This window comes from Oncorhynchus keta, chromosome 18, assembly GCF_023373465.1.
Source record: "Oncorhynchus keta strain PuntledgeMale-10-30-2019 chromosome 18, Oket_V2, whole genome shotgun sequence".
Lineage (NCBI taxonomy): Eukaryota > Metazoa > Chordata > Actinopteri > Salmoniformes > Salmonidae > Oncorhynchus > Oncorhynchus keta.
Window position 1 is genome coordinate 6,342,976 of NC_068438.1, and position 21,126 is coordinate 6,364,101.

At 42.8% G+C, this 21,126-nt stretch overlaps 1 protein-coding gene across 2 annotated transcripts in view; it reads right to left on the reverse strand.

Moving 5' to 3' along the window:
• LOC118397129 (prostacyclin receptor-like) overlaps window positions 1–20,410 on the reverse strand; it is an 82,937-nt gene extending 62,527 nt beyond the window's left edge. Inside the window, exons 1-2 of one of the 2 annotated variants that reach the window (XM_052467303.1) lie at window positions 20,123–20,410; window positions 18,794–19,728 (exon numbers count right to left, since the gene is read on the reverse strand). In XM_052467303.1, coding sequence (XP_052323263.1) covers window positions 18,794–19,621 — 828 coding nt within the window. In that variant the 5' untranslated portion in view covers window positions 19,622–19,728; window positions 20,123–20,410. Of the gene's footprint in view, window positions 1–18,793 lie in introns of both variants that reach the window. The other variant, XM_035791611.2, reaches the window with a different exon arrangement.
• Between the last annotated feature and the right edge of the window lie 716 nt (window positions 20,411–21,126).

Consider the following 21,126-nt stretch of genomic DNA (forward strand, 5'->3'; position numbering starts at 1 on the left):
ATCCTGGATTGCAGTTTAAATGACAATAACGTAGATAGTGCAAGTGATAAATGCTGTTGCAGATTATTATAGCATTGTCCATAGAGCTGGAACCTTTGCATGCTAATCCTGAAAATGTATGCTTTCTATGATTACATAAGACATTTATTGTTACAGTGACCTCAATGTGGCCATGGCTTGTTACTCATTTTAAAGGTTGAATAAATACAGTAACATTAGTTTGTAAGATAGCCTTAACTATAGGCTATTTAAAGCTGCAATGTAACTTTTTTGGGGTGACCCGACCAAATTCACATAAAAATGTAAGTTATAGATCGGTCAATCTAATTGAAACCATTCTTAAGTTTAGTTTTTTGCACCCTTCACTTTAGTACACCAGCTTCAAACAGCTGAAAATACAATATTTTTGATTATGGAAAATATATTTCACAGCGGTTTACATGGTGCAATGATTCTTTACACTATAATTACTCGTTTTGTCACAAACTGGAATTAGGAACTATTAGGAACTAATTAGGAACTATAGAACTACTATAATTTTAGCAACCGGGAAATGGAGGAGCGATTTCTGCATAATGCATCTTTAACCCCCCAGAGATGATGTCCGCGCCTCTGCGGAAATCAAATTAGCATAAAAGAAAAATCCCCATAAAATCCATCCGTTTAAGCTAGAGATCTGTTTTTTGCATTGGATGCGTCTCAATCCATCCGCATCCGCCAATGTTGCACTTCCGCCGCATATGCGGTGAAAGGGGAACAAAGCTAGAGCAGTGTTTATCAGACCATGAGACATCAAAATCGGTCTTCTCACAAAATCATCTGTTGCATCCAAACGGTTTGGCCTATAAACTATTATGACCCCTAGATAGGAAATATGAGACTCATGAACGAGATGGTGTTTTGCTCTACAACCACCACAAGTGTTTTGGGACTCATCTGAAGTCGGAACAGCCAATCTGCCAACGTTTGGGTGTAGCACCCAAATATTTTGTGCTACACATTAAAATGAAAGGTGAGACTCCCACAAACACATACATGTTGGTTATTTTGCTGTAGGGCACCCACAAAGCCCCACAAGACTTGTCTGAATGTCCCCCGGTAACAGTTGAAAAGTTTAAAATGTAACCTTTATTTAACTAGGCAAGTCAGTTAAAAACCAATTCTTATTTACAATGACAGCCGACCCCGGCCAAACCCGGATGACGCTGTGCCAATTATGCGGCGCCCTATGGGACTCCCAATCACGGCCGGATGTGATTCAGCCTGGATTCGAACCAGGGACTGTAGTGACGCTTCTTGCACAGATGCAGTGCCTTCGACCGGGTTTGGCCAGGGTAGGCCGTCATTGTAAATAAGAATTTGTTCTTAACTGAATTGCCAATTAAATAAAGGTTCAATTAAAAAAAATATTGGGGGCATGTGACAAATACAATTTGATTTGTAATGTTAATTAAAACAACCGCATTTCTGTCTGGATGAAACATACAGTTGGGGAACAAGACTGATTCTAACCACTATTGCACTCAGAAACTAGTGCAGAGAAATTAACAGAATGAAAGTGAGACTCGTATTTTTTCACTGTATTGCAAAATTAAACAAACCACACAACACAGGGACCACTTTGAACATTTTCCACTGAAATCTTTACAAAAATACATTAACTCAAAGAACAGTACAGTTGTACAGTTTGGTTACAGAATTACGGTAAAATCTCCCTCTGTTTTTTATGTGACCACGTTTTCCAAAAACTATTAAATATTTACATATACTCTGAATTAAGATTCAAAGATGTCTGCAGAAAGAGGTTTGCAGAAAGAATGGGGTGCTAGCTATGACACATTGAGTACAAATAAATATATTTTGGTTATTGAACTACAGTAAGCGAAGTGGATTAACATCCAATAACACTCGTCAAACTCATTCCAAGGAGGTCTGATTGTCTGCGGGTTTTCGCTCCTCTCTTGAACTTGATTGATAAATTAAGGTCACAATTGTTTTTATTTAAATGACATTGAAACAATGTTGATTCAGTGGGCTATGATTGGCTCAGATTTGAACTGACCAAATTTCAATGTCCATTTTCAACATCGGGTGTCAGTAGGTGAACGGTCTGGTTACAGTAAATGGAAAAAGAGGGGGCTCATGGGTAGGTGTCGGTTAGAGCTAGGAGAGGTGACATTAAATGGAGAGGGAGAAGAGACACTTGCTTTTAACCCCCTGCAACAGAAAGAAAACAGTTATGAGCACAGCATAACAGTATGCCAGTGGAAGAAAGGACAGTAGAAGGTGACCCAACTGTGGTTTGTGACTACTATGAATTCCAGTTGTAGCCAATTCAGTCGCAGTCATTCTGTTACTGCTTATTTGGTCATTCTGTTACCGATTTGGTAACAGAATGACATTTGAATCACCTAATAAATCATAAAGTAAATTGTTATCAGTAAAAACACTATAACTAATTGGTAGGTCTACCTTTACTTGTTACTTCTGTAAACTTGAATTATTTCTGGTGACAGAATGACAAGACAAAAGCAATATTTCTTTTCCATCTAGTTGACCAGAAAGACTTTACTTATTCCACATTTTTAAGATGGAAAATGGTTGAACAATTGATATATGCCTTAATAAAAAAATATGTCTTAGCTTTCAGTTGACACCAAATTTGATATGCTCCTATAAACTTCATGTTAGTGGTCATGGAGCCTTTTACATGGAAATGCCCGACACTGTATCAAGCAGCATCAGTCCAGGGAACTCATCTCTCTCTCTTTCTGGTTTTCAACCTCTCTCCTCCCTCCCTCCCTCCCTCACCTCATCCATCCGTTGCAGAGTAGACAGACTGAAAGCAAACATCCCCATGTTATCAGCCAAACGCACCATATTTATCTCTTCTTTCCATCTCTCTCAAATTCACTTGTTCCAGTCAGCCTCACAGGATCTTGTGGCTTGCTGAAAGCAGACCGCTGTGAGAAAAGCATCTATTCTTCAGCGCCTGGCATTGTGCTCTACTGTATAGTGTTACATCAACATGTTTGCATTCCATTAATAAGAACTGGACAGGGAGATGGCGGCCTGCCTGTGAGTCTGCGTGTGTGTGCTCAGTATTGACAGAAGTGGTAAGAGCATTACATAAACTAGACTCTCTCATTGCCACTCCTATTTGCCATATTTTCCATTTAAGCCTACTAGAAAGTGTGTGCCCCCAGATCTGGAGGGAAGCAAAAGTCATTCCCCTACCTAAGAATAGTAAAGCCCCCTTTACTGGCTCAAATAGCCAACCAATCAGCCTGTTACCAACCCTTAGTAAACTTTTGGAAAGTATTGGTGTTTGACCAGATACAACGCTGTTTTACAGTGAACAAAAGGACAACAGTCTTTTAGCACACATATAAGGAAGGACATTCAACAAGCACAGCCTTACACAAATGACTGATGATTGGCTGAGTGAAATTGACAATAAAAAGATTGTGGGGGCTGTTTAGTGCGGCTTTTGACATTATCGATCATAGTCTGCTGCTGTAAAACGTATGTGTTACGGCTTTACACCCCCTGCTATATTGTGGATAAAGAGTTACCTGTCTAACAGAACACACAGGGTGTTCTTTAATGGAAGCCTCTACAACATAACCCAGGTAGAATCAGGAATTCCCCAGGTTCAGTTGTCTAGGCCCCTTACTTTTTTCAATCTTGACAAAAGACATACCACTGGCTTTGAGTAAATCCAATGTGTCTATGTATGTAGGAAGACTGAACACTGTTCACGTCAGCTAATACAGCGACTGAAATGACTGCAACACTTAACAAAGAGCTGCAGTTAGTTTCAGAGGGGGTGGCAAGGAATAAGTTAGTCTTAAATATTTATAAAACTAAAAGCATTGTATTTGGGACAAATCATTCACTAAACCCTAAACCGAGGGATGCATGACATAAAAATCAGTGAACATATCGGAATCGGGCGATATTAGCTTCAAATGCCAACGTCGGTATCCGCCGATGTCTAGTTTAACGCCCCGATGTGCAAAACCGATGTCAAAGCTGACGTGCATACCTATATAACGTAGGTGCATGACGTAATGACGCCAAGTAAAACTTTGCGCTATACGTGCAACACAGCATTCCTAAACGAGCCCACAATGTCTGCTGTGCGGATCGAGTCAACAAGTCGACCAGTCATTTAAAAGGGTAGAAAAATTTCAGCGAGACAACTCAAAGGCGAAATCCATTAAAGCCAAGATAATGCTATTCATTGCCCTCGAGAGACTGAAATTTTTTCCCATTCCTCCTTGCAAAACAGCTTGAATCCAATCGAGAATCTGTGGAAAGAACTGAAAACTGCTGTTCACAAATGCTCTCCATCCAACCTCACTGAGCTCGAGCTGTTTTGCAAGGAGGAATGGGAAAAAATGTCAGTCTCTCGATGTGCAAAACTGATAGAGACATACCCCAAGCGACTTACAGCTGTAATCGCAGCAAAAGGTGGAGCTACAAAGTATTAACTTAAGGGGGCTGAATAATTTTGCACGCCCAATTTTTCAGTTTTTGATTTGTTAAAAAAGTTTGAAATATCCAATAAATGTCGTTCCACTTCATGATTGTGTCCCACTTGTTGTTGATTCTTCACAAAAAATACAGTTTTATATCTTTATGTTTGAAGCCTGAAATGTGGCAAAAGGTCGCAAAGTTCAAGGGGGCCGAATACTTTCGCAAGGCACTGTAGGTGTTTACAATACCGAGTTGGGAATAAAGCATCATTTGTTCGACCGCAACTTCTGGGATAGCTAGCTTTAGCTTGGTACCTAGCTAGCACCAATACAACCAGCCTGAAAACAAATGACCAGTAGAACCTGCAGTCATTTTCATTCTTAGCAAATGATTTAGGAATCCTTGTGAGTAAGTATTAGCTAGGTTGCCACTTGTTCGCCTATTGAAATTGAACTTCAGTTCATGAAAATAAATAGCTAGTCAGCAACTTAACTCTGTTGCCCTAACGTTTTATAAGCAGCCAACTAGCTTCATCTGGCTAGTGAGGCTCGACCGCACTGGGTTATGGGTTGTGAAGCTAGCCACAATAAGGATTAGGCACAATAGTGGAATTTCCGGTTTGCCTTCAAAATAACAGTATGTCATTGACAGTAATGCAAATTAATAGAAATAGTATAATTATGTCATGCTTTTATTTTGAAGGCTAACCGCAAAGTCCACTATTGTGGCTAATCCTTATTGTGGCTAGCTTCACATAGATGGGTCCGACCACCATTAATCAAATAAGAAGTGTCTTATAAATTAGGGTTATTTTAGATGACGACACCTAGCTATATAATTAGCTAGCTAACTATATAGCTACTGAAACAGATGTGTTATTTGACATGTATCTTTTTTGACACGCAAAGACCCAAACGGCGTTCTATAGAATCCTGAGAATGAAATGACTGAACAACGAAAGTGCACAGCAAGTAAGTGAAAGAAATAGGTTTTGATTATATTTTACTGGTAATGGGGACATATGTAAATGCCAACAAAATAAATTTTTGGTCAGTGTGGTGTGTGTGTGTGAAACCTTTATTTTTTAACTAGGCAAGTCAGTTAAGAACAAATTCTTATTTACAATGACTGCCTGGACGACGCTGGGCCAATTGTGCGCCGCACTATGGGATGCGATACAGCCTGGGATTCGAACCAGGGACTGTAGTGATGCCTCTTGCACTGAGATGCAGTGCCTTAGACCGCTGCGTCCATGTGTGTGTGTGTTAACTATTTAACTGTACTAGAATGCTTAAATATCGGACATCGGCCAAAAATGTCATATCGGTGCATCACTACCTAAACCTCAACTAAATCTTGTAATAAATCATGTGGAAATTGAGCAAGTTGAGTTGACTAAACTGCTTGGAGTAACCCTGGATTGTAAACTCATGGTCAAAACATATTGATACAACAGCAGCTAAGATGGGGAGAAATCTGTCCATAATAAAGCGCTGCTCTACCTTGTTAATAGCATTATCAACAAGGCAGGTCCTACAGGCAATAGTTTTGTCACACCTGGACTACTGATCAGGTGCCACAAAAATGGAATGAGGAAAATTGTATTTGGATGTACACAGAGAGCTAACAATAATATGCATGTCAATCTCTCCTGGCTCAAAGTGGAGGAGATATTGACTTTATCACTACTTGTATTTATGAGAGGTATTGACATGTTGAATGCACCAAGCCGTCTGTTTGAACTACTGGCACACAGCTCGGACACCCATGCATACCTCACAAGGCATGCCACCAGAGGTCTCTTCACAGTCCCCAAGTCCTGAACAGACTATGGGAGGCACATAGTACTACAGAGCCATGACTAAATGGAACTCTATTCCACATCAAATAACTGATGCAGGCAGTAAAATTAGTTTAAAAAACATCTAAAAGAAAAATACAAAAAAATAATACACCTTATGGAACAGCGGGGACTGTGAAGCAACACAAACATAGGCACAGACACATGCATACATACAAACATGGATTTTCTATTGTATATATGTGGTATAGGTGGAGGGCACACAGTGTGTTGTGAAATCTGTGAATGTATTGTAATGTTTTTAAAATTTTGCGGACCCCAGGAAGAATAGCAGCTGCATTGGCAGCAGCTAATGGGAATCCATAATAAATACAAATACACTCTTATCATATTAATACCATATTAAAGAGGGAACTATAGTTCCAAAACTAGTTTCTTTCCTCCATCCTGCATCTCCTGTTGCTCAGGTTTCCGTCATGTTCCAACAGTCTTTCAGCTCCAGAAAGGCGGGCAGTCTTACACTCTAACCCCACATCCTAACTATAGGCCTGGGGCTGTAGGCAAAGCAGCTGGGCTTAGCTGGGAGGAGATACTACTGTTTTGACATGCACTGTGCTGGACTCATCTCATCCGATACACACTCCTCCATTACCTCGCTCTCATCCATTCATAGTCATATTCACATACAGATGCACGCACTCGCAGGTGCAGGCGCGCACACACACACACACAACACCTCAGACATGCCGGGGTGTGAGTCAGTTGGGTGATTCCTTAATAACAAGCGAATAAATTATTCACCAGATTAACGGCCTTGACATGACACTCTGGATGTATCCTGGCTTAAATTTCCATCAGGCAGAGCCGGCTCTAGCCTTTTGAGAGCCCTAAACGAGATTTGGCGTACCTGTTTGGTATTCAGCCACGATTACTGCAAGTTTAGATAGCTGGCCAGACTAACTTACCAATTTAAAAAATGATGAGCGGTCATTGCTAATTGAGTGCATGTCAGTGACTGACATAACAGAAAAATTGCTGATGCACAACCAAATGTGACCTGTTTCAGGACACTAGGCGTACAGTTGAAGTCGGAAGTTTACATACACTTAGGTTGGAGTCCTTAAAACCCATTTCAACCACACCACAAATTTCTTGTTAACAAAACTATAGTTTTGGCAAGTCGGTTAGGCCCAACTTTGTGCATGACACAAGTCATTTTTCCAACAATAGTTTACAGATTATTTCACTGTATCACAATTCCAGTAGATTAGACATTTACATACACTAAGTTGACTGTGCCTATAAACAGCTTGGAAAATTCCAGAAACTTATGTCATGGCTTTAGAAGCTTCTGATAGGCTAATTGAAATCATTTGAGTCAATTGGAGGTGTACCTGTGGATGTATTTCAAAGCCTACCTTCAAACTCAGTGCCTCTTTGCTTGACATCATGGGAAAATCAGGAAGGAGACACGTTCTGTCTCCTAGAGATGAACGTACTTTGGTGCAAAAAGTGCAAATCAATTCCAAAACAACAGCAAACAACCTTGTGAAGATGCTGGAGGAAACAGGTACAAAAGTATCTACAGTGGGGCAAAACAGTATTTAGTCAGCCACCAATTGTGCAAGTTCTCCCACTTAAAAAGATGAGAGGCCTGTAATTTTCATCATAGGTACACTTCAACTATGACAGACAAAATGAGAAAAAAAATCCATAAAATCACATTGTAGGATTTTTTATGAATTTATTTGCAAATTATGGTGGAAAATAAGTATTTGGTCACCTACAAACAAGCAAGATTTCTGGCTCTCACAGACCTGTAACTTCTTCTTTAAGAGGCTCCTCTGTCCTCCATTCGTTACCTGTATTAATGGCACCTGTTTGAACTTGTTATCAGTATAAAATACACCTGTCCACAACTGTAATCTGGAGACAGGTGTTTTCTCCATCTCCTTAGCTATATCATACTTGTAACGGCGTTCTTCGTTTGTCGAAAGAGAGTCGGACCGAAATGCAGCGTGGTGGTTACTCATGTCTTTAATAAATGAATCGTGATACATGAACATAACTTATACAAATACAAAACAACAAACGGAACGTGAAACCTAATTACAGCCTATCTGGTGAACACTACACAGAGACAGGAACAATCACCCACGGAATACAAAGTGAAACCCAGGCTACCTAAATAAGGTTCCCCATCAGAGACAACAAGAATCACCTGACTCTGATTGAGAACCGCCTCAGGCAGCCAAGCCTATACTAGACACACCCCTAATCAACCACAATCCCAATGCCTACAAAAACCCCAATACGACAATACAATAAACCCATGTCACACCCTGGCCTGAACAAATAATTAAAGAAAACACTAAGACCAAGGCGTGACAATACTCTTATTCCACTGATTTCAAAAAACTCGGTCCTCCAGAAAGTGGAGAGCAACACTTAAGCAGTTCTACTAAGCAAAATATATATATATTTTAAAGCTACGTTAGACAGGATTACCTACAAATATTAACCAGCTCAAATGGACAGAAGTGTGCTATATGGAACTCATCTCTCGTCATGTCCAGCTCACTCATTATCTTAGCCAATCATGGCTAACGGGAAGGTTGCTGACTTTTTCTGTGGCTTAATCAACTAGGCTCGTATTTTAACCATTTTATTTGTGTTTCGTCACAAACATTGGACAGTTTAATATAATGTAGAATAAAGTAATCATTGTTAATATTTGGTCACATATCCTTTGCATGCAATGACTGCTTGAAGACTGCGATGCATTGACGTCACCAGACGCTGGGTATCTTCCCTTGTGATGCTCTGCCAGGCCTGTACTGCAGGCATCTTCAGTTCCTGCTTGTTTCGGGGACTTATTGCCTTCAGTCTCCTCTTCAGCATGTAAAATGCATGTTCAATTGGATTCAGATCCGATGATTGACTCAGCCAGTCAAGGATTTTCCACTTTTTGGCCATCAAAAACCCCTTCGTTGCTCTAGCAGTATGTTTAGGGTCATTGTCTTGTTGCATGATGAAGTGCAGGCAAATGAGTTTGGAGGCATTTGCTTTTATCTGAGCAGATAAAATATTTCTGAAGACTTCAGAATTCATTGTTCTACTTCTGTCTGCAGTCACATCATCGATGAAGACAAGTGAGCCTGTTCCACTGGCATCCATACAGGCCCAAGCCGTAACACCCCCTCCACCATGTTTCACGGATGAGGTGGTATGCTTTGGATCATGGGCATGTCTTTTTTTTCTCCACACTTTCCTCTTTCCATCACTCAGGTACATGTTAATCTGTCTCATCTGTCCACAAGACTTCTTTCCAGAACTCTTGGGGCTCTTTTAGGTGCTTTTTAGCAAACTGTAATATCACCATTCTGTTCTTCAGGCGTATCAGTGGTTTGCATCTTGTAGTGTACCCTCTGTAGTCCTGCTGGTGTAGTCTACATATGGTAGACTTTGACACATCTACACCTGCATCCAGGAGAGTGTTTCTGATCTGTTGGGCTGTTGTCAGGGGGGTTTTCTTCACCATAGAGAGTATTCTCCGGTCATCCACTACAGTGGTCTTCCTCAGTCTACCGTGTCTTTTAACATAATTTATTTCACTGGTTGTTTTTATTCTTGTTAATTATGAACCAAACTGTTGACTTGGGCGTGCCCAGGGTTTTTGCAATGTTCCTGATTGATTGATTTTCATTTCTGAGCCTTATGACAGCCAGCTTCATTTGCATCAACACTGCGGTCTTCCTCATGTTGTCACACCCCAACAACAACCTCCAAAGGCAATAGCAAAGTCTAGAATCAATCCTCTTCATCAACAGCTCTCCTGCATTCACTAACGACACAAATCTGTGAAGCCAATTCAACAAATACTTGTAGTACCTTAAAATGGGGGGACCATGTACAATAGGTGCTGTCATTTCTAAACGGTTAATCCGATATGTATGAAAATACCCTCAAATTAAAGCTGACAGTCTGCACTTCACCCTTTAAAACTCAAAGTGCTAGAGTACAGAACAAAAATAACAAAGGAATGGTCACTGTCCAATGAATTATGGTGCTCACTGTAATATATATATATATATATATATATATATACACACACATACATACACACATATGTATGCATATATATACACACATACACATGTATGTATGTATGTATGTATGAATGCAAGCATGTATGTGTGTATGTAATGTATGTATTAGAGGTCGACCGATTAATCGGAATGGCCGATTAATTAGGGCCGATTTAAAGTTTTCAAAACAATCGGAAATCGGTAATTTTCGACGCCGATTTTGCAGATTAAAAAAATATATTTTTTTACACTTTTATTTAACTAGGCAAGTCAGCTAAGAACACATTCTTATTTTCAATGACGGCCTAGGAACGGTGGGCTAACTGCCTTGATCAGGGGCAGAACGACAGATTTTTACCTTGTCAGCTCAGGGATTCAACCTGCCTCACAAGGAGCCCGCCTGTTACGCGAATGCAGTAAGAAGCCAAGGTAAGTTGCTAGCTAGCATTAAAATTAATCAATCATAATCACTAGTTATAACTACACATGGTTGATGATATTACTAGTTTATCTAGCGTGTCCTGCGTTGCATATAATCGATGCAGTGCGCAGTCGCGAAAAAGGACTGTCGTTGCTCCAACGTGTACCTAACCATAAACACCAATGCCTTTCTTAAAATCAATACACAGAAGTATATATTTTTAAACCTGCATATTTATCTAAAAGAAATCCAGGTTAGCAGGCAATAAATATAGTTTTCCTCGTTTTTTTTTCTTTCTGTATATATTTCGTACATATTTTAATCTCACTTTCCAACTATAGGCTGAATATACTCTCCTGCAACCCGCATCACCCAATGTGGTACGGATCTGCTTTTTCTATACTTTAGAACCGGAACCCCCATCAGAAGCTAGCCAGCTAACTAGCTACTACTCAGTTAGCCAATGCTAGCGGTCTTCAAAGCTAACTAGGACACCAGCGCGACATCAACCCAGAGCATATCAGACTGCTTTTTCTCTACCACATCTCCGGATTCCTACCACAAGCTCTGAACCTTTACACCGGATCATCGCAACTAGCTAGCTGCAATCCGAGTGGCTACTCCTGGCTAACGTCTCTGTCCCAAAGCAAGCACCAGTTAGCCTTGAGCTAACCTCGAGCTAAGCCCATCTCCCGACTAGCCGAAGAGGTCCAACAATACCTCTTTTGCCAATTGGCCTGGACCCTTTACTGCCGACACGGAGCCCCGCCGATCCATCACGACTGGTCCGCTGACATAATCGTCCGAGGTGGTTTCAACAGGCTTTTCCGTTGCGACATCGCCAAAGATCCATCTGCTGGCCAAGGCCCGCAAGCTTTCTGAAACGCTGTGTCTCCAGCTCACCTAGCGTACTAGAGCACCTGTAGCATACTCCTGGGCTACAATTACCCGGGCCCACGACCGGTCTGTCGATGTCACCGCATGAAGAGGAATAAACAGACTCACCCCATCGCGACGTCCCCCAAAGGTTAACTCTCTAGCCCTCGCTATCTCCCTGCTTGCTAATTCGGCATGCTAACGGCTAGCTTGTCTAGCCCGGGCCTACGAAACTGTTAGCTTGTTAGCACAGGCCTGCTAACCGTCTGAATCACCGCGTCCCAAACACTCTCTGAACCCATTTACTTTCTATCTCTTTTTGATTTTTATTTTGTTTACACCTTCCGGAAACCTGCCTCACCCACTGTAATACGGAATCGCTATTACTTTTAATTTTTATTTTATTTTTATGACTCACTCAAGAACCTCCAGACGCTAACCAGCTAACTAGCTACAAGCTATTTAGTCATTGTTAGATTTTTTTTTTAAACCTGGATAACACTCGCCAGTCCAGCTTCCCTGCCCATCCACCACTGCCCCCTGGACACTGATCTCTTGGCTACGTAGCTGACGCACGCTGGACTGTCCATTAATCACGGTACTCCATTCTGCTTGTTTGTTTTATCTGTCGGCCCAGTTGCCTAGTCAACGCCATTTTACCTGCTGTTTGTTGTGCTAGCTGATTAGCCTCGCCTACTCTTTTTAGCTAGCTTTCCCAATTCAACACCTGTGATTACTGTATGCCTCGCTGTATGTCTCTCTCAAATGTCAATATGCCTTGTATACTGTTGTTCAGGTTAGTTATCATTGTTTTAGTTCACAATGGAGCCCCTAGATCCACTCTGCATACCCCTGTTACCTCCTTTGTCCCACCTCCCACACATGCGGTGACCTCACCCATTACAACCAGCATGTCCAGAGATACAACCTCTCTCATCATCACCCAGTGCCTGGGCTTACCTCCGCTGTAGTGCCATACCCCTGTCTGCGCATTATGCTCTGAATATATTCTACCATGCCCAGAAACCTGCTCCTCTTATCCTCTGTCCCCAACGCTCTAGGCGACCAGTTTTGATAGCCTTTAGCCGCACTCTCATACTACTCCTTCTCTGTTCCGCGGGTGATGTGGAGGTAAACCCAGGCCCCGCATGTCCCCAGGTACCCTCATTTGTTGACTTCTGTGATTTGGTTTTATGCATGTCAACATCAGAAGCCTCCTCCCTAAGTTTGTTTTACTCACTGCTTTAGCACACTCTGCTAACCCTGATGTCCTTGCCGTGTCTGAATCCTGGCTCAGGAAGGCCACCAAAAATTCAGAGATTTCCATACCCAACTATAACATCTTCCGTCAAGATAGAACTGCCAAAGGGGGAGGAGTCGCAGTCTACTGCAGAGATAGCCTGCAAAGTAATGTCATACTTTCCAGGTCCATACCCAAACAGTTTGAACTACTAATTTTGAAAATTACTCTCTCCAGAAATAAGTCTCTCACTGTTGCCGCCTGCTACCGACCACCCTCAGCTCCCAGCTGTGCCCTGGACACCATTTGTGAATTGATCGCCCCCCATCTAGCTTCAGAGTTTGTTCTGTTAGGTGACCTAAACTGGGATATGCTTAACCCCCCGGCAGTCCTACAATCTAAGCTAGATGCCCTCAATCTCACTCAAATCATCAAGGAACCCACCAGGTACAACCCTAACTCTGTAAACAAGGGCACCCTCATAGACGTCATCCTGACCAACTGGCCCTCCAAATACATCTCCGCTGTCTTCAACCAGGATCTCAGCGATCACTGCCTCATTGCCTGTATCCGCCACGGAGCCGCAGTCAAACGACCACCCCTCATCACTGTCAAACGCTGCCTAAAACACTTCTGTGAGCAGGCCTTTCTAATCGACCTGGCCCGGGTATCCTGGAAGGACATTGACCTCATCCCGTCAGTTGAGGATGCCTGGTCATTCTTTAAAAGTAACTTCCTCACCATTTTAGATAAGCATGCTCTGTTCAAAAAATGCAGAACCAAGAACAGATACAGCCCTTGGTTCACTCCAGACCTGACTGCCCTCGACCAGCACAAAAACATCCTGTGGCGGACTGCAATAGCATCGAATAGCCCCCGTGATATGCAACTGTTCAGGGAAGTCAGGAACCAATACACGCAGTCAGTCAGGAAAGCTAAGGCCAGCTTCTTCAGGCAGAAGTTTGCATCCTGTAGCTCCAACTCCAAAAGTTCTGGGACACTGTGAAGTCCATGGAGAACAAGAGCACCTCCTCCCAGCTGCCCACTGCACTGAGGCTAGGTAACACGGTCTCCACCGATAAATCCATGATTATCGAAAACTTCAATAAGCACTTCTCAACGGCTGGCCATGCCTTCCGCCTGGCTACTCCAACCTCGGCCAACAGCTCCGCCCCCCGCAGCTCCTCGCCCAAGCCTCTCCAGGTTCTCCTTTACCCAAATCCAGATAGCAGATGTTCTGAAAGAGCTGCAAAACCTGGACCCGTACAAATCAGCTGGGCTTGACAATCTGGACCCTCTATTTCTGAAACTATCTGCCGCCATTGTCGCAACCCCTATTACCAGCCTGTTCAACCTCTCTTTCATATCGTCTGAGATCCCCAAGGATTGGAAAGCTGCCGCAGTCATCCCCTCTTCAAAGGGGAGACACCCTGGACCCAAACTGTTATAGACCTATATCCATCCTGCCCTGCCTATCTAAGGTCTTCGAAAGCCAAGTCAACAAACAGGTCACTGACCATCTCGAATCCCACCGTACCTTCTCCGCTGTGCAATCTGGTTTCCGAGCCGGTCACGGGTGCACCTCAGCCACACTCAAGGTACTAAACGATATCATAACCGCCATCGATAAAAGACAGTACTGTGCAGCCGTCTTCATCGACCTCGCCAAGGCTTTTGACTCTGTCAATCACCATATTCTTATCGGCAGACTCAATAGCCTCGGTTTTTCGGATGACTGCCTTGCCTGGTTCACCAATTACTTTGCAGACAGAGTTCAGTGTGTCAAATTGGAGGGCATGCTGTCCGGTCCTCTGGCAGTCTCTATGGGGGTGCCACAGGGTTCAATTCTCGGGCCGACTCTTTTCTCTGTATATATCAATGATGTTGCTCTTGCTGCGGGCGATTCCCTGATCCACCTCTACGCAGACGACACCATTCTATATACTTTCAGCCCGTCATTGGACACTGTGCTATCTAACCTCAAACGAGCTTCAATGCCATACAGCACTCCTTCCGTGGCCTCCAACTGCTCTTAAACGAGTAAAACCAAATGCATGCTTTTCAACCGATCGCTGCCTGCACCCGCATGCCCGACTAGCATCACCACCCTGGATGGTTCCGACCTTGAATATGTGGACATCTATAAGTACCTAGGTGTCTGGCTAGACTGCAAACTCTCCTTCCAGACTCACATCAAACATCTCCAATCGAAAATCAAATCAAGAGTCGGCTTTCTATTCCGCAACAAAGCCTCCTTCACTCACGCCGCCAAGCTTACCCTAGTAAAACTGACTATCCTACCGATCCTCGACTTCGGCGATGTCATCTACAAAATGGCTTCCAACACTCTACTCAGCAAACTGGATGCAGTCTATCACAGTGCCATCCGTTTTGTCACTAAAGCACCTTATACCACCCACCACTGAGACTTGTATGCTCTAGTCGGCTGGCCCTCACTACATATTCGTCGCCAGACCCACTGGCTCAGGTCATCTACAAGTCCATGCTAGGTAAAGCTCCGCCTTATCTCAGTTCACTGGTCACGATGGCAACACCCATCCGTAGCACGCGCTCCAGCAGGTGTATCTCACTGATCATCCCTAAAGCCAACACCTCATTTGGCCGCCTTTCGTTCCAGTACTCTGCTGCCTGTGACTGGAACAAACTGCAAAAATCGCTGAAGTTGGAGACTTTTATCTCCCTCACCAACTTCAAACATCAGCTATCCGAGCAGCTAACCGATCGCTGCAGCTGTACATAGTCTATTGGTAAATAGCCCACCCATTTTCACCTACCTCATTCCCATACTGTTTTTATACTGTTTTTTATTTATTTACTTTTCTGCTCTTTTGCACACCAATATCTCTACCTGTACATGACCATCTGATCATTTATCACTCCAGTGTTAATCTGCAAAATTGTATTATTCGCCTACCTCCTAATGCCTTTTGCACACATTGTATATAGACTGCCCATTTTTTTCTACTGTGTTATTGACTTGTTAATTGTTTACTCCATGTGTAACTCTGTGTTGTCTGTTCACACTGCTATGCTTTATCTTGGCCAGGTCGCAGTTGCAAATGAGAACTTGTTCTCAACTAGCCTACCTGGTTAAATAAAGGTGAAATAAAAAAATAAATAAAAACAATATTAACCAGGTGAAATTGTGTCACTTCTCTTGCGTTCATTACATGCAGAGTCAGGGTGGGTATATGCAACATTTTGGGCCGCCTGGCTCATTGTGAACTATTTTGACAGAATTGTACGTAATTATGACATAACATTGAAGTTTGTGCAATGTAACAGGAATATTTAGACTGAAATAATAAACATCTTGTTTTCGAGATGATAGTTTCCGGATTCGGACATATTAATGACCTACGGCTCGTATTTCTGTGTGTTACTATATTATAATTAAGTCTATGATTTGATAGAGCAGTCTGACTGAGTAGGTAGTAGTAGGCTGGTAGGCACCAGCAGGCTCATAAGCATCCATTCCAACAGCACTTTCGTGCATTTTGCCAGCAGTGCTGCTGTTTATGACTTCAAGCCTATCAACTCCTGAGATTAGGCTGGTGTAACGATGTGATGTGAAATGGCTAGCTAGTTAGCGGGGTGCGTACTAATAGAGTTTCAAACATCACTTGCTCTGAGACTTGGAGTAGTTGTTCCCCTTGCTCTGCATGGGTAACACTGCTTTGAGGGTGGCTGTTGTCATTGTGTTCCTGGTTAGAGGCCAAGTAGGAGCGAGGAGAGGTACGTACGGAAGCTATACTGTTACACTGGCAATACCAAAGTGCCTATAAGAACATCCAAAGGTATATGAAATACAAATGGTATAGAGAGAAATAGTCCCTTTCATAACTACAACCCAAAACGTCTTACCTGGGAATATTGAAGACACGTGTTTAAAGGAACTACCAGCTTTCATATGTTCTCATGTTCTGAGCAAGGAACTTAAACGTTAGCTTTCTTATATGGCACATATTGCACTTTTCCTTTCTTCTCCAACACTTTGTTTTTGCATTATTTAAACCAAATTGAACATGTTTCATTATTTATTTGAGGCTAAACTGATTTTATTGATGTATTATATTAAGTTAAAATAAGTGTTCATTCAGTATTGTTGTAATTGTCATTATAACAAATCAAATTTTTTATATCGGCTGATTAATCGGTATTGGCTTTTTTTTGTCCTCCAATAATCGGTATCAACGTTAAAATCATAAGCGGTCAACCTCTAGTATGTGTGTGTGTGTATATATATATATATAGTATATACACACACAACATTTTGGGGGGTTGGGGGCCCCTAGCAGCCTGGGGCCCTAAGCGACTGCTTATGTCACTTATGCGTGGAACCGGCCCTGCTCAGGTATCACAGGCCCAGGTCCAATCTGCAGGGGAATGTTTCTTACCGTCTGCATGTGAATCAAGCTGACTACCTACACATTTAGAAGTATTTGGTTAGCTTTGGATTTCAACAGGTATGCCAAATCATTGCTGGAAGGTGGAGGAAATTCTACCCCCACAGATACCGTATGGTTGAAGGAATGACTCAGGAGCCAGGACGTGCCTGTATATTTCCCTCAGATATCAACCACAGATCTACCCCCACTGAGACTACACTAACAGAGTTCCTTAAAAACCTCCCTGTCAACTTCCTGTCTCATCATGGAGTATCACCCACAGGTAGCAGAGAGACCTCAGGGAGATGGTTGGTATTGAATGACTTAAAGAAAAAGGGAACAGTTGACGTTACAGTTAATTACCCTCATTCCTTGTAGTTACTCTAACTACTTTGGTAACTGGAATGTCCTTAGTTGAACAAATCAATGATTGATTTAAGTTCAAAGGAAACTGACAAGCTTATTTACTGTGTACACTCAAAACAGTGACTTTCAGCAAAACATAGATTGTTTTGGTATCAACCCTCACTTTATCTGTTCTATAAATGTGTGTGTGTGTGTGTGTGTGTGTGTGTGTGTGTGTGTGTGTGTGTGTGTGTGTGTGTGTGTGTGTGTGTGTGTGTGTGTGTGTGTGTGTGTGTGTGTGTGTGTGTGTGTGTGTGTGTGTGTGTGTGTGTGTGTGTGAGTGAGTGAGGTGGTGGTGAGTGAGTGAGTGAGTGAGTGAGTGAGTGATTGAGTGAGTGAGTGAGTGAGTGAGTGAGACAGCCAGAGTCAGGGACAGGAAGCTTCCTCCAAAAGGTCCGTGTCAAACCCAGTGAACAACACCCACAGGTAGGGATAGCCAAACAAGGGACCCGACCCATGGCCCTCTGGAAAGGGAGAGAGGGGCCAGATCCAAGTCCTCCAGGGCTGACAGATTTAGCACACACCTCTCAATTAGAGGGGCAAAACATCAAGGTTCAGTTTTATTTACTATCCAAATAATGACTGTCTGGTTATGCAACCAAGGGATAAACCTCTCTGGGGAGTGGATATGTTATAATGAATGGCCTCATGGGAGTAGAGGAGAGGAGACTGGCCTGCTTGTTTTTTTAAACCGTTTCCTCCTGGGAACAAAGGTTTCCCCCAGATCTGATACTCTTTTAAAAACAGGGCGGTTCTCATTTCACTTCAATATCAAAGCCATTGTTTACAAAGAACGCTAACATGACGTGTGCATGGAGTGATATCAGGAGTTGAGAGAAGTGGGTTTGAATGGCTAATAGACACAGTATGACAGTGTACTAAGAGTTAAGAGTTAGTCAGAGAAAGACGTCAGTCACAGGGAAAGTAAGTGAAGACAGTGAAAGTCATAAGAGTTTGAGTCACAGATGATGTGTCAGTCATAGCCAGGGGCCACGCGTACGCACACATAAACATGCACACACAGGGATATGGGTCAGAGAGAGAGAGAGAGAAAAAAAAAGATCAACTCACAGTGAGCGGCAAGGAGCAGACAACGAAGATGACCGTCATGGAGGCCAGCAGCATCAGGTGGTCCATCTCCTCCTCCCCCTGTCCGAACCAGCCCAGACTCATCTTCCTCTTCCTCCCTCCGTTCACCACCGAACCACGCCGTGTCATCTGGCTGCGGTGCATCCGGCACAGGCTGACAATCACAGAGCCATTGCACACAAACACCGCCACGATCAGCAGCGCCATGAGCGAGGCGTAGGACAGAGAGAACGCCAGAACCTTCCTCTCTTCGTCCACCCCCTCGCCTGCCGCCTCCATCTTGATGAAGCACCACGTGCCCGGGCAGTACTGCTTGTGGCGGCCAAAGCCAAAGAATGGCAAAACACAGAAGGCGCAGGTGAAGATGTAGATAAGCAGGAGGGCCACCTTGGCGAAGCTGCGTCGGACGCACTTGGAGTAAAAATAGGGGTGGCTGATGGCCAGGCAGCGCTCCACGGCCATGGCACAGAGGATGAGCATGGAGGCCAGGCCAAAGAAGGTCATGGCAAAGGCAAAGAGGCCACAGAGTCCCTGGTCCCCAGTGAGCCCCAGCAGGGATCGCTGGCGGGCATAGCACACAAACACCAGGGGGCTTAGGAAGCAGGTTCCCAGCAGGTCAGTCAGGGCCAGTCCCGTCACCAGGATGCAGAAGACAGAGGACTTGGTGCGTCGCTCCTTCTGGTGGACCCCCAGGATGGCCAGGGCGATGAAGTTCCCCATCACCCCCAGGATGAACATCACTGTGCTCACCACCGGGTTCCCGTCTGTGTGGATATAGGTGCTGTTCTCACAGCTCTCGTTCGACAGCATGCTGAGGTTCAGTGTGTGTTTGTGTTGGTTGCGTGTGTGTGTGTCAGGCTGTAAGGGTTGTGTTGTGGTGTTGCCCCCTCAAGCTCTTGAAGTCACCCTTTTTTTGCCTAAATCCAATGACATGGTGGCATGTTTTGTTGAATTCACGTTAGTGATAACTCAACCAAATGTAAATCACAACTAAACATTGAATTGACGTCTGTGACCAATGGGATGGCATTGCTGAATCAGTGTTGATTCAGTGGATTTCGCCCAAATTGTGTCCGTTAATCTCGTTGCTCTTCTGCTAAATTTCAAAAGTCTCCAGGTTCTAAAAACGATTCTATAAATCCTATTTTTTTTAAAGAAAATATGTAACTATTTAGGGCTCCATTGCGCAAAATGTATATATATTCCTATATAATCCAGAAAATCGACGTAAGGGCAGTTCAAATGATATTCGCATTCATGAGTAATAAATAACACCTGTGTATAAGAACGAAACAAGCTCTCAACTCTTACCAGACGGCTCTCAATTGGCGACAAATATCAACTGCCATTCCTTATATTTTGCTCAGTATGTCCTACAGACCCCGCTAGCGACAGTGCAAACGCTAACGTTTCATATCCTTCCTCTGAAACTCAAACTCTCCGACTGTCGCACGCATCTGTCTGATATGTACTGATAAACAAGGTAGTGCGCGTGCCACTTTCAGCTCTCTCCTTCGCGCCCACGCGTAGCCCGCTCCCCCTTTCTCTCTTCTACGCACTCACATTCATTCTCTCTCTCGTAGTCTCCGAGACCGTTAAAAATACTACTTTAGGTCAGATTACTTATTAGAAATGATACATGACCGTCCGTTTTTCGAGGTAATTTTTGGTGGGTTTTTAAAATGTTTCATTATTTGCATATGGCAAAATCTTATTATTCTTTATTTTTCTCTAACCATTACGCAACAAATAAAACATTAAGAGGGCACGGCCACCTATTGATGAACAACAAGAACCACCGTGGACTATTTTCTGTCATTTTTTTAAATAAAAACAATTTAATTACTTAAAAATTAATATTTATTTTGAATCTATTTGAAATAAACCGAATTTATTTTCCGGGAAATTAATGGTTTATAAATTGTATGCCTAATTAATGGGCAAGAATTGTGTCCAGCTATGTATAACGTGTCTAGGATTTTTTTTTAAATATCGTTCTAAAATCTTTTGAGATTTTAAACCAGAATACAGAATTCAACCCACAATTCCAATCTCATTATGATGCAACAATTAGGCAAGATTCCTTGGCTAAATATTACAACTCTAGAATGTTACAACAAACAGAAGAACCAAAGAAAAAAAAACGTAATCATTCACTTAACCATAACTTAATTGTATACTTTTTAAACTTTGTAATCGGACGAAATTTGCGGAGGTGAGACTGAATCTGGAGAATGAATTCCAATAGCTAGTCAGAAAACAATAGCCTAATGTGTAAAAAAAATCTGGCTTTTAAGTAAATCAGTAAAGGTAGG